Source organism: Nilaparvata lugens, chromosome 4 (genome assembly GCF_014356525.2).
Source record: "Nilaparvata lugens isolate BPH chromosome 4, ASM1435652v1, whole genome shotgun sequence".
NCBI lineage: Eukaryota > Metazoa > Arthropoda > Insecta > Hemiptera > Delphacidae > Nilaparvata > Nilaparvata lugens.
This window is the reverse complement of record NC_052507.1, coordinates 40,374,759-40,387,298: the sequence shown is the minus strand read 5'-3', so window position 1 is coordinate 40,387,298 and position 12,540 is coordinate 40,374,759. Positions and strand designations below refer to the sequence as shown.

Here is a 12,540-nt window from a genome sequence, read left to right as displayed (position 1 = left end):
AACTTTGTAAAAAGAACGTGCATGGTAGTCCAGCATCATAGTACTAATTCAAATAAGCTTGTCTGCAGAACATTATTCAAAATCTGTTTATCAAATCTTGAAACTGTATTATTTATTAACTATTATTATTGCTCATTATATTTCAAATTTAATACTTTATTTCCTGAGTTCGATTATTTCTTTAGCCCTTCAAATTTTGTGTTTGGCACGTTTGTACCTGTTAAGCACCGATCAAAAACGATCATTGAAATAATTGATCCAAATCTGGTTCAAGGAACAGATCTAAGTGGAAATATTAAGTGGGGTCAGATCGAGATCATACGTTCTCTGTCCTTACCTGCTAATATCTCAGGTTCTATCTGTGCCCTACATCGACTTAGGAATAAAGGTTCCTACCACAGAGCAGAAACAGTTACAGCGCAAAGATTCACACAATAGAGCCTGAAACTTGGAAAGATTCTGTCCGCGAAGTATCTTCTGAACGGCATTTGGTCTATCAAACCTATCCTAGACCGTCGGAATTAATTAGTGGCGCAATCCCGCAAATTATATGCACCAAGTTCCTTGCTCGACCTGTTTGATTTTGTGCACTGTCTACAATACAGGTAATAATTTAAGGTCTCTGGATCTAGTGTCTAGCAATTCCTACACTACGACGCATACTTGCAAAGAATATTAATCTCATACAGATAGTCATTTAACAGATCAAGGGTGTGCAGGAGTTTGTGCCTCCCGCGATTTGGACTATTAAATTAAATCTTATATTGAATCTCTCAGTCTGGTGTTCTGTAGTATTCATTCACATACTCATAAATTTGAGATTACAACACCGAGGATTCAGTGTAAGATTTTATACCTGTGTGACGTCTCCATCTGGGGCATTATTCAAGTCAAAAAACCAGGAACCCCCCAAGGAGCGTTACATAATTAATTTGCCGACGCAACGTGAGGCATTTAAATAGGACCACAACAATATATATATATATATATATAGAAGATTATTCAGAAGACTGGAGGCTTTCTTGTTTTTAATTTATGACAAAGGAAGTTGTGTAAATGATCATTTTCCATGATTTTCAGAATCATGTTATTACTTTCATTTTACAATCATGGAATACCTATGTAATCATTTTATTGATGATCTTCCGATCTGGATGTCTTAGAATAGTGTTGTAAGCTAATGTTGACTCTTGTATGATCAAAATCATATTCAACAATACTCTCGTGTGCGATGTAACTAAGTTAGGTCCCAGAGGAAAGAACTCTCACGAGAGGAAGAAATGAACAAAAGTAATATAATACTTTAATGATCAATCTTAATTGCAGAAATTAAAAAGTATGAGAAGCGATGTATAAAAAAGTCCATTTGGAGAGCTTGAAAAAATTATTTTGAAATTAATTCAAAATGAACATCAGTGCATTAAAATATGAAATGAGAGTTTACGATTGGCGGGAATTTATTACAAGTTTACTACCGCTTAATTTTGCCACACTCTGGTGGAATATTAATGAATATTCATGAGATTGGCCACAGTTGATCCAGCAAGACCAGTATGGAGTTTTTCTTTCGAATTTTTTAAAAAAGAAGAGCTTGAAATGACCGAGTTAGGCTTTGCAAGGTCCGTACTGCGAAACGAGCTGGGAATAAGGGGATTGGGTCAGTCTGTAGAAGGCAGACTAACCCGAATTAAGCAGTTTAGAGAGACAGGAAGAACGAGGCAAATAAGCGAAAATAACAGGAGGAGAGAGAAAAAGACCTCGAAATCCTGTGTGGAAGATAATATGTCGAGAGGAAATACCTGGATCCCTGGAAAGAAGTGCAGAACTAGCCTGTCAGGAAGAAAGCACGATGAAATAACAACCTACCTGTTGCTTTTGGAAGTCAATGATGAAATGGAAAACTATAGCATTATGAGCAGTATATACTAGCAGCAATAGCATTTCTCCAAGTTGGACTGGATAAAATCCATATTTTCTTATAGTTCAGTTCCACAACGTACATTCAGAATACTCTCTAAGTTAAGATAGTCCATAAACCAAACTTTGATGATTTTATGCTAATGAAACACATAGAGTGTATACTGAGGTAGGATCGTATCACACTTAATGGAGATCATCCATGTACCACAGAGCTATCCAAGATATACATTTTTTTTATCCTGAATGATGATATCGAACACACTCTTAGGAGTGAAGTTTTATAGAATTTATAGTCGCTGATGTGGTGAATTTTTATTCCAACTCATCACATTCATGAATTACAGAGAAGAGCATCAAGATGGTCATCAAATATCATACTCACAACATACGAATCAAATCTTGAATGGTTCATAAGAAATGATGAACTGATCAAATTTAATAGAACTAATCGAAGTTGTTACACGGAGATACTAGTACTGGTTGACTAGAACTTATTCCAGAGTGAAAGGAACAGAATACTTTTCCTATCAAATCTGCCACCTACAATACATGAGTTCCTTATACAATTGTATGATTATTTGGAGAATGGATAGATATTGAGGGAGAGAACGATGTTATCGAATGAAATAATAGATGCCCAACATTATGCCAATTAATCCACCCCTCATTGACTCAACCCGACGATTAGTGAATCGTTCACAAAAACATTACCAAACTAATTCAGACTGCCAAGAGAATGTCTACTTCATCCTCTTCAATTTCCTCTTCTTCTGGGAAGTTGTACCTTAAACACCCATAACTCGAAGTAGGCCACAAACTTTCAGTCCAAATCGTCAAAGCGATTCCGCCCCATCCCCCCACCATGGCAGGTGAGAAGAAAACAAGTTGTAATTTCTGATTCAACTATACTTGTGCAGAATGGCACTTGTAAAAATGTTTGAAAACTTTCTTAGATGCCACTTAGGGCGAAGTTGAAAGTTGTTGGGTTTCTTGCGAGGAGCGTGAAAGGTTCAGAGCAGAGCGTTATATTTCACGTCCATAAGATTTCAAGCCTCTAATATCCTTCAGCCAGTGGATGACAGGCAAGAAGTAACGGCTGGCAAAAAGCATTTCCGCGCATACTAATGTTGGACCAGACAGTTGTCGCGACTTTCGCCAACACTAACTGCTCTGAGTTTTCCAGTTTTCCTTCGTCGCACTTCCTCCACTCTTTCTCCACTTCTTCCGCTCTGAGCCACAATTTCTCTGTCTCTTCCCCACTTAACAACCAGCATTCCTAACCTCTGTTGCCACCGTATCTATGCTTTTCTTCCACTCTTTTTTTCAATCTCTCTCTGTACAGCACAACTCTCTCTCTAGTTCATCTCTCTCCATTTGCCGCTTCCAATGTCACTCGACATCTTCATTTTGCTTTGCGAACTCTCCTTCTACATCACACTCGTATTCTGTTTTGTCTCTTCCAATTTTCTACCAACAACATTTTTTTGTCTCTCCATCTTGCATCTTATATTCGTATTCCCTAATATTTTTCTCACTGTTTCCTTCCAGTCCCTCCAATCTTTCCTTCTTTTTTTATTCTTTTCTATTACCATCTCAACATGCTTGTCATTTTGTCTCTTTATCTGTTGCACTTGAACACAGTCAATCAATTTTTTTTTTGGTTAACCATTAATCAGCATTTTTAACCTTCTTTTAGTTCCTCTCATTTTTTCCAACACGTTTATTTCTGTCCCAACATGCTATTCTGTTCTTCTTCTAAACTCCTATTTGTCTGATTTGATTGTATGGTATGAGATGTTGTGGTATTTTTCCATAATTGAAAGTCTCATTCTTCCTATTTGTCTGTTGCTCCTTATGCACAGGCAATACATTTCCTTCAACTAACCTCATCCTTTCCACCTCTCTATCTCCTTTTTCATTTTCTACATTGTTTTCCATAATCAAAGTCTCATTCTCCCTATTTGTCTGTTGCTCCTTATGCACAGGCAATACATTTCCTTCAACTAACCTCATCCTTTCCACCTCTCTATCTCCTTTTTCATTTTCTACATTGTTTTAACGTCTACCATTGTTTCTACATCTGCAACTCCTTTTTTATACTCATCCTCTTTTCTTCATTTATCACAATTTTATCCATCACATATTGATCTCTCATTCTTCCTCGTACAATCTTTCCTCATCAACATTTCTCATCATTTAGTTCCCACACTCTTACACCATCTTCGCGTCTGCTACAAACTCCCTTTGAAAAAACTCTCTTCATCCAGTTTTCTTGTTACTTTCTTGTTACTTTCCAGATTTCCAGTGCCACTCTCTCAGTTATCCACTTTTCTCGCGTACTTTTCTCTCTCTCACACACAAAGGCAAATGTCGAGCCACATACGCGCTGATCTCACTCCCCCTCGTTTTTCAGCTCTCTTATGAGTCTGTAAGTGAATTTTTCAGTGCCAAAACTTGGTTCGCATCTCCTTTAAATAACTTTATTTTCTAGGCTCTTCCGTCAACGCGGTGAGAAGGATAAGTGAAGGAGGAACAGTTGGAGTAGGAGCAGGAATGAGTTGAGGAAGTGGAGGAAGCATCATCACTCTCATCACGCCACGCCACACTACGTCATGCCACCATCTTCAGCTAGCGCGCGCGAAATGTTAAAGCTTCTTTCGTCGACCCCTTCTCAACTCAGCCTAATTACTTTTCAAATTACCATTCGTGCGGAGACCCGGCAAAAAGAGACACCTCTTCTCAACCCCACCCCTATCCCACTAGCATTTCCCACCCCCACCACAAACTCCAACCCTTTTTCGGGCCTCGAAAATAATACAGGAAATTGGGATTTCCCTCCTCAGCCATCATTCTTTCGTTTGATATAGCCCTTGTTCTTACAAAGAACCTCTCTCCTCCCCACCGCCCGTTCATTTGACACTTTCTCAACTGCAATTCGTTTCAACAGAATTAGAATGCTTTCTGAATTTGAATTTTGTCGCCTTGTCATTTGCATGACATTATTACCAACCTTTGATATTGTGAAATGTAATAGCAATGATGGCAATTTCATGACTATCACTGTAATTTTATACCACATCCCAATTTTTTAAAAGATAAATATAGAGAATTAAATATAGCTGTAGCACCAGAATTACAAGACGCTACTCATCCTTATTCAGATAAACCGATCATGCTGCAAGAATTGAAACTCGCATTTAAAAAAATGAAAAATAAGAAGGCTCCTGGTCCCGATGATGTAAGCAATGAGTTTTATAAATCCCTACCTCTTCAATGGAAATATTATATTCTAGCTCTTTTCAATCTGGTTTTGAGTGGAAAAAATTTACCGCAGGAATGGTCCCGGTTGAAGATGTTTTTCTTATTGGAAAAAGGAGATCCACTGGATCCAAATAATTATAGAAGTATAGCACTTCTTAACACTATTGTTAAATTATTCACGGGAATTTTGGAAACTCGAATTTCAGCTTGGGTAGAGAGTTGTTCATTACTACCGGAGGGTCAAAGTGGGTTTCGAAGAGGGCGTAGTTGCATGGACAATGTATTTGTTCTTAACACGCTCATATACAATAGTATAGAATTTCAACATAAAATATTGTATGCAATATATGTAGATTTCCAAGCCGCTTCTGACTCAGTCCCACATAATCAACTCTGGCATAAATTAGGAACGTTAGGTGTTAGTGGTAAACTGATATGAGTTCTACACCAGCTTTATGTGAATGCGAGATTGGATATAGGTAGTCAGAGGGGATTGATAGCCATAGAGAGGGGGGTTTTGCAGGGGGACACAATCTCTCCTTTGTTGTTCTCTCTATACATATCAGATATGGACTCTTATTTCAGAGGAAAGGGTTTTCGCGGTACCAGAATAAATGAACATAATGATATATTAATGTTGCTCTACGCAGACGACATAGTTATTCTGGCTGACAGCGTTCCTGATGTGAGAAATAAACTAAGTTGTCTATCTGAATATTGCAATGAGCTAGGATTGAAGGTTAATACAGATAAGACTAAAATTGTTCCATTTCATAGAGGCAGGTTGAGAGGAAATTTGAATTTCAGTTATCAAGGGGAAAAAATAGAAGTTACTAATAAATATAAATATTTGGGAGTAGAATTTAGTAGTTCAGGTCGGTTTGTAAATTTTTGTAAATTAGTTCTGAGTAAGGCAAAGAGTATGACCGCTTGTGTCATGGGAGTTCTGGGTAAAGCTGAGTCTGAGTCTTGGGACAGTAAAATGAAATTGTATGAGGCTACGGTGCTGCCCGCTGTCCTATACGGCTCTGAAATCTGGGCTCTAGGATATCTGGATTTGATAGAGAAGGCACAGTTACAGTTTTTCAAGAGACTTCTATTATTGAATAAGTACACACCTAGCTTTGCTTTAAGACTTGAAACTGGAACGTTGAGGTTGTCACATATAATTTTTCGTCAAGCATTGAATTTTTATATCAACGTTTTGAAAATGCCATCTCATAGATATCCAAAAATGTGTATGAATAAACTGCTAGACTTAAGCACTAACGATAATAGAATAAATGAGAATAGAAACAACTGGATTAATCTAATGAAAGAACAAATGTCTCTTGCTAACTTAAGATACTTTTTAAATGTAGATTTCACTATATTGGAGAAAGAAAGTGACTATATTATTAGGAAACATGCAAGAGCTTTGTATATGGCAGATATAAGTAAAGCAATAGAGTCCAGATCTTTTCCTGGTTACATAGTTTTAAATCCAAATTTCATTTTAGGGGAGCAGCTAGGATGTATCATGTCATTTTCTAGAGTCAGATGCATAACACAATAATTGCGGATGGCAACGCAGATGAGTATATATTTGTTTATGGATGGAAGTAGCACCTTTTTTGATTGTACTATCTCATGCCCTCTATGTAATTTTCAAGAGGAGGAGAGTCTGTTTCACTTTCTTATTAGATGTCCCATGTACAATGATATCCGGCGACGTTATCTGACCAAATACTCTGTTAACATTGTTCAGGACGAAGATAAAGTTTTGATTCTCTTGTCGAATCTTAACAGAGATAAAATAAATTATCTATTTTTATACCAATGCAGCTATGTACTTGAATCCACATTATTGATTGATTGTTATTTTTGAATTTAATATGTTTTATTGCAACCTCCAATATTAGCGTTGTTGTTTATTTTCATGTTATTTTTTCCATGTATTTTTGCAACTCATTTGTGAAACATTATGTTGAACAAATTAAATGATTTATTTATTTATTTATTTATTTATTTATTTATATTTATTTATTTATTTATTTATTTATTATTTATTTATTTATTATTTATTTATTTATTTATTTATTTATTTATTATTTATTTATTTATTTATTTATTTATATTTATTATTTATTTATTTATTTATTTATTTATTTATTTATTTATTTATTTATTATTTATTTATTTATTTATTTATTTATTATATTTATTTATTTATACCACATCCCACTAAACATTGTCTTCTCTACGAAAACCCCATGGGTTGCGACTCACATTGATAGGTCAATAATATTATACACCGAACTGTTCACAATACAGTAGGTTCCAATGAAAAAAGTCCACGATCAAATGCAATTCAAGAAGCACTTGCTTTGCCTTCACTTTGCTAGATAAGAGATGCAGGCCTTTTAGATTTTTTTAGAAAACTGAAGATAACGAAAACATTGAGTTAGTTATGTTGATTTCTGTGATAAAGGTTCCAAAAATTATTTCAACAATGTTGTTATTATTAATCCAAGCGTCTCATTATATTTTGTGTCTAGAATCATAAAATTTGTTTATTCACACAGTGTTGAACAAATTTCCTCTAATAATCCGTATCATAGAAAAATTATAGATAATACAGTAGTTAGCATGGAAATCGATCACGGATATACAATACTAATTTTCAATAGAATTGAACTACTTGACGGATGGATATTCTATGGCAGGATTCACATCTATAAAACCTTCATCCATTGCTATTAACTGCAATTCCCTGTTAATTGTATTTCCAGTACCTCATTGTTGCTAGAGATCTAACGTTGATTTGATCATTACGAAACTAAAATAAATATTACTTTTATTGTCGAGGTTAAAATTATCATCATTGAAATTTTCTTAATCATTACAGGACCTACATAGAACGGTTAGCCATGACTTCATTTTACATACAAGAACCATTCAACAAAATAAAGGTTCTCCTGGATAGTAAAGTAAAGCATCAAAGGGTTTGTGCCCTCGGGACTAAAAAAGTGTGAAAATAATTCGGACTTTCACAGAGTGAAGAGTGTAGACTGTAGAGAATATCAATCTTAAATAAGCATTTTATCTCCATCTACAGTTTCAGTTAGTTGAAATGATAGAGTTATACATAGATATATTAGAGTTATTCATAAGATAATCGTCAATTTACTTTAGTTCAAGTGATATCCAAATACACAATACAACAATCCATAGTTGGAGCTAGTCTGGAACTGAATATTATGAACATCCAATTTGAGAACAGATCGTATTCGTGAACAATTTGATCATGAATCTACAATATGTCAGTTTCATATTTGACATGATTTTGAATGATTGTACAGTACTCTGACTACTTGGTACTCCAGTACCAAATTTCAAGATGTAGACTCCAGGTTGCCACATACTACACCATCGGGCACACTAGAGCTAGATTCACTCTAGTGACGTAGTGAGCATTGGTTGTATAGGAAGCGTTGATGTTATTTCTAAGGAATGCTGACAGTTCAAACTGCACCTCACTATTATGCCTTGTAGCGAAGCAGTTCAAGTTGGCGAATGAATAACTTACGAAGTCGATCCAATGAATTAAGACGGCTTGGAGAGACTGACTTGGGACTTGACGGACAAAGCAGCTTCAGACGTAAGACGGAAACGAGCTGGCTTGGTTGGTGCTCTCGTGAAGGACTGACTGCAACGGTGAGGGTTGGAGGTTGGACTGTTTGTAGCACTAATTGGGCAGAACCTCTCACCCCGACTTGACTCTGCAAGCCTTCTGCCCGTGACTCACAATTAGACCGATGCCAACAAAAAGCCGGTGGGCTGGACCCCCCCCCCCCAACCCGGGTTTCCATTGACGGAATGCATATTCATTTTCCAACTCTGACAATAGAATGAGCAGCCGTTCGAATTGATATCGTACGGTGAAAGAGATTTGCTAGCAGCACTACCAGTCCACAATATGGAATACAAACAGTGCGGTGAGGTAGTCAAGTACCTTTCACATCACGAATGTTGTAGCTTACTGTGTTGGGTTCTGCACAGATTCGCTCACAAAACAACTACCCCACGTTCAAGATTTTCCTATGCTAGTTCGTTCGATGTTGTTGTGGAAGTAGATAATTGGATACGCATATGATGATGTGAGTTAGTTTCACTAGTGCAGTTTATTCCTGATATAGCCTAATCTATAATTACTGTATAATAAAGGAAAGAAATGTCTTACTTATACGGGTTGGGAAATTCACGAATGACACATAAACATGTCTAAACTACTGAACTGATCAAATTGAAATTTGCATATAGATTCTTAATTCACCAAGGATGGTTATAGGCCTATGTTCAATTCTTCAAGATTTTAGTAAGTCAAGTTCTCAATTAGACCCTTTCGTAGCACGGGCTTCCTGCAAGTATAAAATATAATGATACTATATAGCTAGTGGAAAATTCAGTATATTGTGATTCTAAGCTGATAATTATATGCTTTTTGAAGGATGTTAGTATTTCTTCCACTGCTTTTTGTATCATCCAAAGTATTTGGGAATAAATGCTTTCTCTCTCTGATCGATACAATTAAAGGAGTGGGATGATACATGATAGAGAAAACATAAAACGGGATAAGGGCAATTGAAACGATAGAGGACTAATTGGATGATGGATATAGCTAACTAGATACTGAAGATATATTTTATCCAATCCCTAATAAGAAAGTCATTGAAACTATGGCTGTATCATATTCTTCAGTAACTAATAGTAATATTAACTTAGTAATAGTAACTAATACTAATATTAGTATGTATCTTCTTGTCTATTGATATGATGTATAAATGATTTCCTTATCATTCGTATGGTTTCGTGTCAATTCTATTTAAAAGCAAATGAAAGGAGAAGCTGATGGTATAAAAGTCATAAGGATCAATTGGCAATGATATGTTTCAATCGTGGATATTGGAGTATACAGGATGAATGTGGAGATAAACTTAGCATTTTTCTGTTCAATTTCACAGGGATAATTCAATTGAACAGCTCCCGGACAGCGGAAGAGAAATGAGAAATGATGTGAATGGCTTTTCTAACTGACAAAAAAGGTTATCAATTACAGCAGGAGGAATACGGGGCGAAAGGAAAAGGACATTAGATGGTGGTATATGAGGTAGAAGTAAAAAGGTTGATGGTGGAAAAGAGGTTCGAGAAGATGAAGAGGATGAAAAGAAGCATGAAACAACAGTAGATAGAGAATTGAGATAAGGGGAAGATGGGAATGAAGGGTGAGAAAGAGGAAAAGGGGGAGAAGAGAGATAAGAATAATAAGACATGAAGACGAACGGATATAAGGAAAAAAACGAAGTAGAAAAACAACGAGACAGAAATAAGAGAATAAAAACAGGCAAGTAAAAAACAATAGATTAGGAGAGTTGGGAAGATAGGGAAAGAGGAGAGAAAAAACAATTCGTGGAGTCTCAAAGCCAGGAGGAAAAGGAAAAGATAAAAATAAATTGGAAAAAAACTTGAGAAGAAAATGAGGAGGCGAAGAGGCGATGACAAAAAAAAAGAGTAGATAAGAAGGTGAAGTCAAGACTGTATAGGAAAGTGAATAGAATGAAAACATGAAAGCGGAGAATAACATGAGAATCAAATACAGGTGAAGGTACAGAAGGAATGTAGCAGAGGAAGACGGGTGAAGGGCAAGAAGCATTGAAAGTGGAAAACAAATTGCAGATTTACAAACAAACAGAAGCATTGGGAGAAAAAAATGCATGAGTTGAGGTGAAGAAGAATAGAATCAAAGATGCAGGAGGAAAATGAATACAGGATGACAAGCGCGGAAAAAGGAAATAAAAAAAATATGATATCAAAATTATTATCTTTATTAGAAGAAAAAAGGAAAAGGAGAGGAAAGAAAGGATTTTTTTTCAATCAAATTGAATGATATTGTCCATACAGCAGATCCATAGACGTAAAACTCAAGGGGTGTCTCCAGCATCTTTCGTCACATCTCAGGGCCAAGCCATATGGGGCGTTTTTCAGACAAGTCGACAAGGCAGCAAGCTCTTCGATTGCATGATTAGCAGCTGATTCCCGAATGAAAACATAATCAGCCACCAATCAGGGAGCTTCCTGCCCTGTCGACTCGTCTGAAAGATGCCTCATGGTAATCTGTGGCTTGGCACTCCACAAATTCTAATAGGTCAGGTCTTTAGGGGGCCAAAATCTTTTTGGTCAATCCCCACCCCAACTTTAAAATCATGGCTACAGGGCTACAGAAGGGCCCTGTTGGCCCTTCTGGTCAGTCTATCTTCAGCAGCTCCTGTCGCTATCACTATCAACGGTTGCTCTCTGTTTGTGAGCTGAAAAGTGGAAAAAAACACAGAGAAGAAGTAAGAGAAGTAAATCTTCTACTTTGTGAAAGAAAGACTAGTTGGGTGAATGATAAATATGTGAATGACTCACGGTTGAGATCAAGAGAGACAGCACTCGAGATGGGGGCGACTATCTCGTTGTTGGAGGCCTGGCAGGTGTAGACAGCCTTCAGGTGACGTCGCTCGACCTTCTCCAGCCACAGCACGTTCTTCACTCGGCTCTCCGACAGAACCTCCCACGAGTCGTCCAGCAGGGTGTTCTCTTGCCACCAGATCACTCGCGGCTGCGGCCGTCCTGCCAAACAATTATCCCTCATCAATTATCTTTTCACTTATCTTTTAATTAGTTAATTATTCATCTTGCACATATTTATAATAGCCCAGTCAATGAAGACAAAAAATAGGGGTTTGCGCAACAAATTGGGAAAAAGCTAAATTTTTGCAGGGTGTCAGTACACATAGTACATAGCCTGGAACATAGAAGTCCCCATTGTTGCACCGCTTTGTCCCCCCCCCCCTGGTACTCACTCGAAGTTCGAAACTGCAATGGTTTCTTATTCATATATCATATTTGAAATAAATATATCTCGGCTCCAAATCAAACTATCGATCTGACTTTAATTTAATCCTTCCAAGGTTGAATAGATCTTATACTGTATAATATGGGTTGAATAGATTTTTATAGATATCTATAAAGAGAGATAACAATTAATGTTGAATAACATTTCATCGTATATCATTGTACAGGCAGTTATTCCCATACAATGCCAGAAAATTGGGACATTTTCTTGTTATATTTTTTATTTTAGCTAATGAAGTTTATGCTTCCGTTTTGGGAGAAAAATGTTTCGTATAGAAGTTATAGCCCGGTTGATATGAAGCTGGAAAAGAATGATAACAAAAATTGATTAACAAAGAATTTATAACCCAAAGTAACCCATACTTTATCTCTAAACTCAAAAAATGACTTTGAGGGAAGAGCATCCATACTAACAAGGAGCAC

At 36.5% G+C, this 12,540-nt stretch overlaps 1 protein-coding gene across 3 annotated transcripts in view; it reads right to left on the bottom strand.

The window, feature by feature from the left end:
• The window catches only part of LOC111051989 (hemicentin-1), a 731,812-nt gene that overhangs the window by 134,460 nt on the left and 584,812 nt on the right, over positions 1-12,540 (bottom strand). For all 3 annotated transcript variants that reach the window (XM_039427471.1, XM_039427469.1, XM_039427470.1), the window contains exon 5: positions 11,629-11,832. In XM_039427471.1, the coding sequence (XP_039283405.1) occupies positions 11,629-11,832 (204 nt within the window). The remainder of the gene's footprint in view (positions 1-11,628; positions 11,833-12,540) is intronic.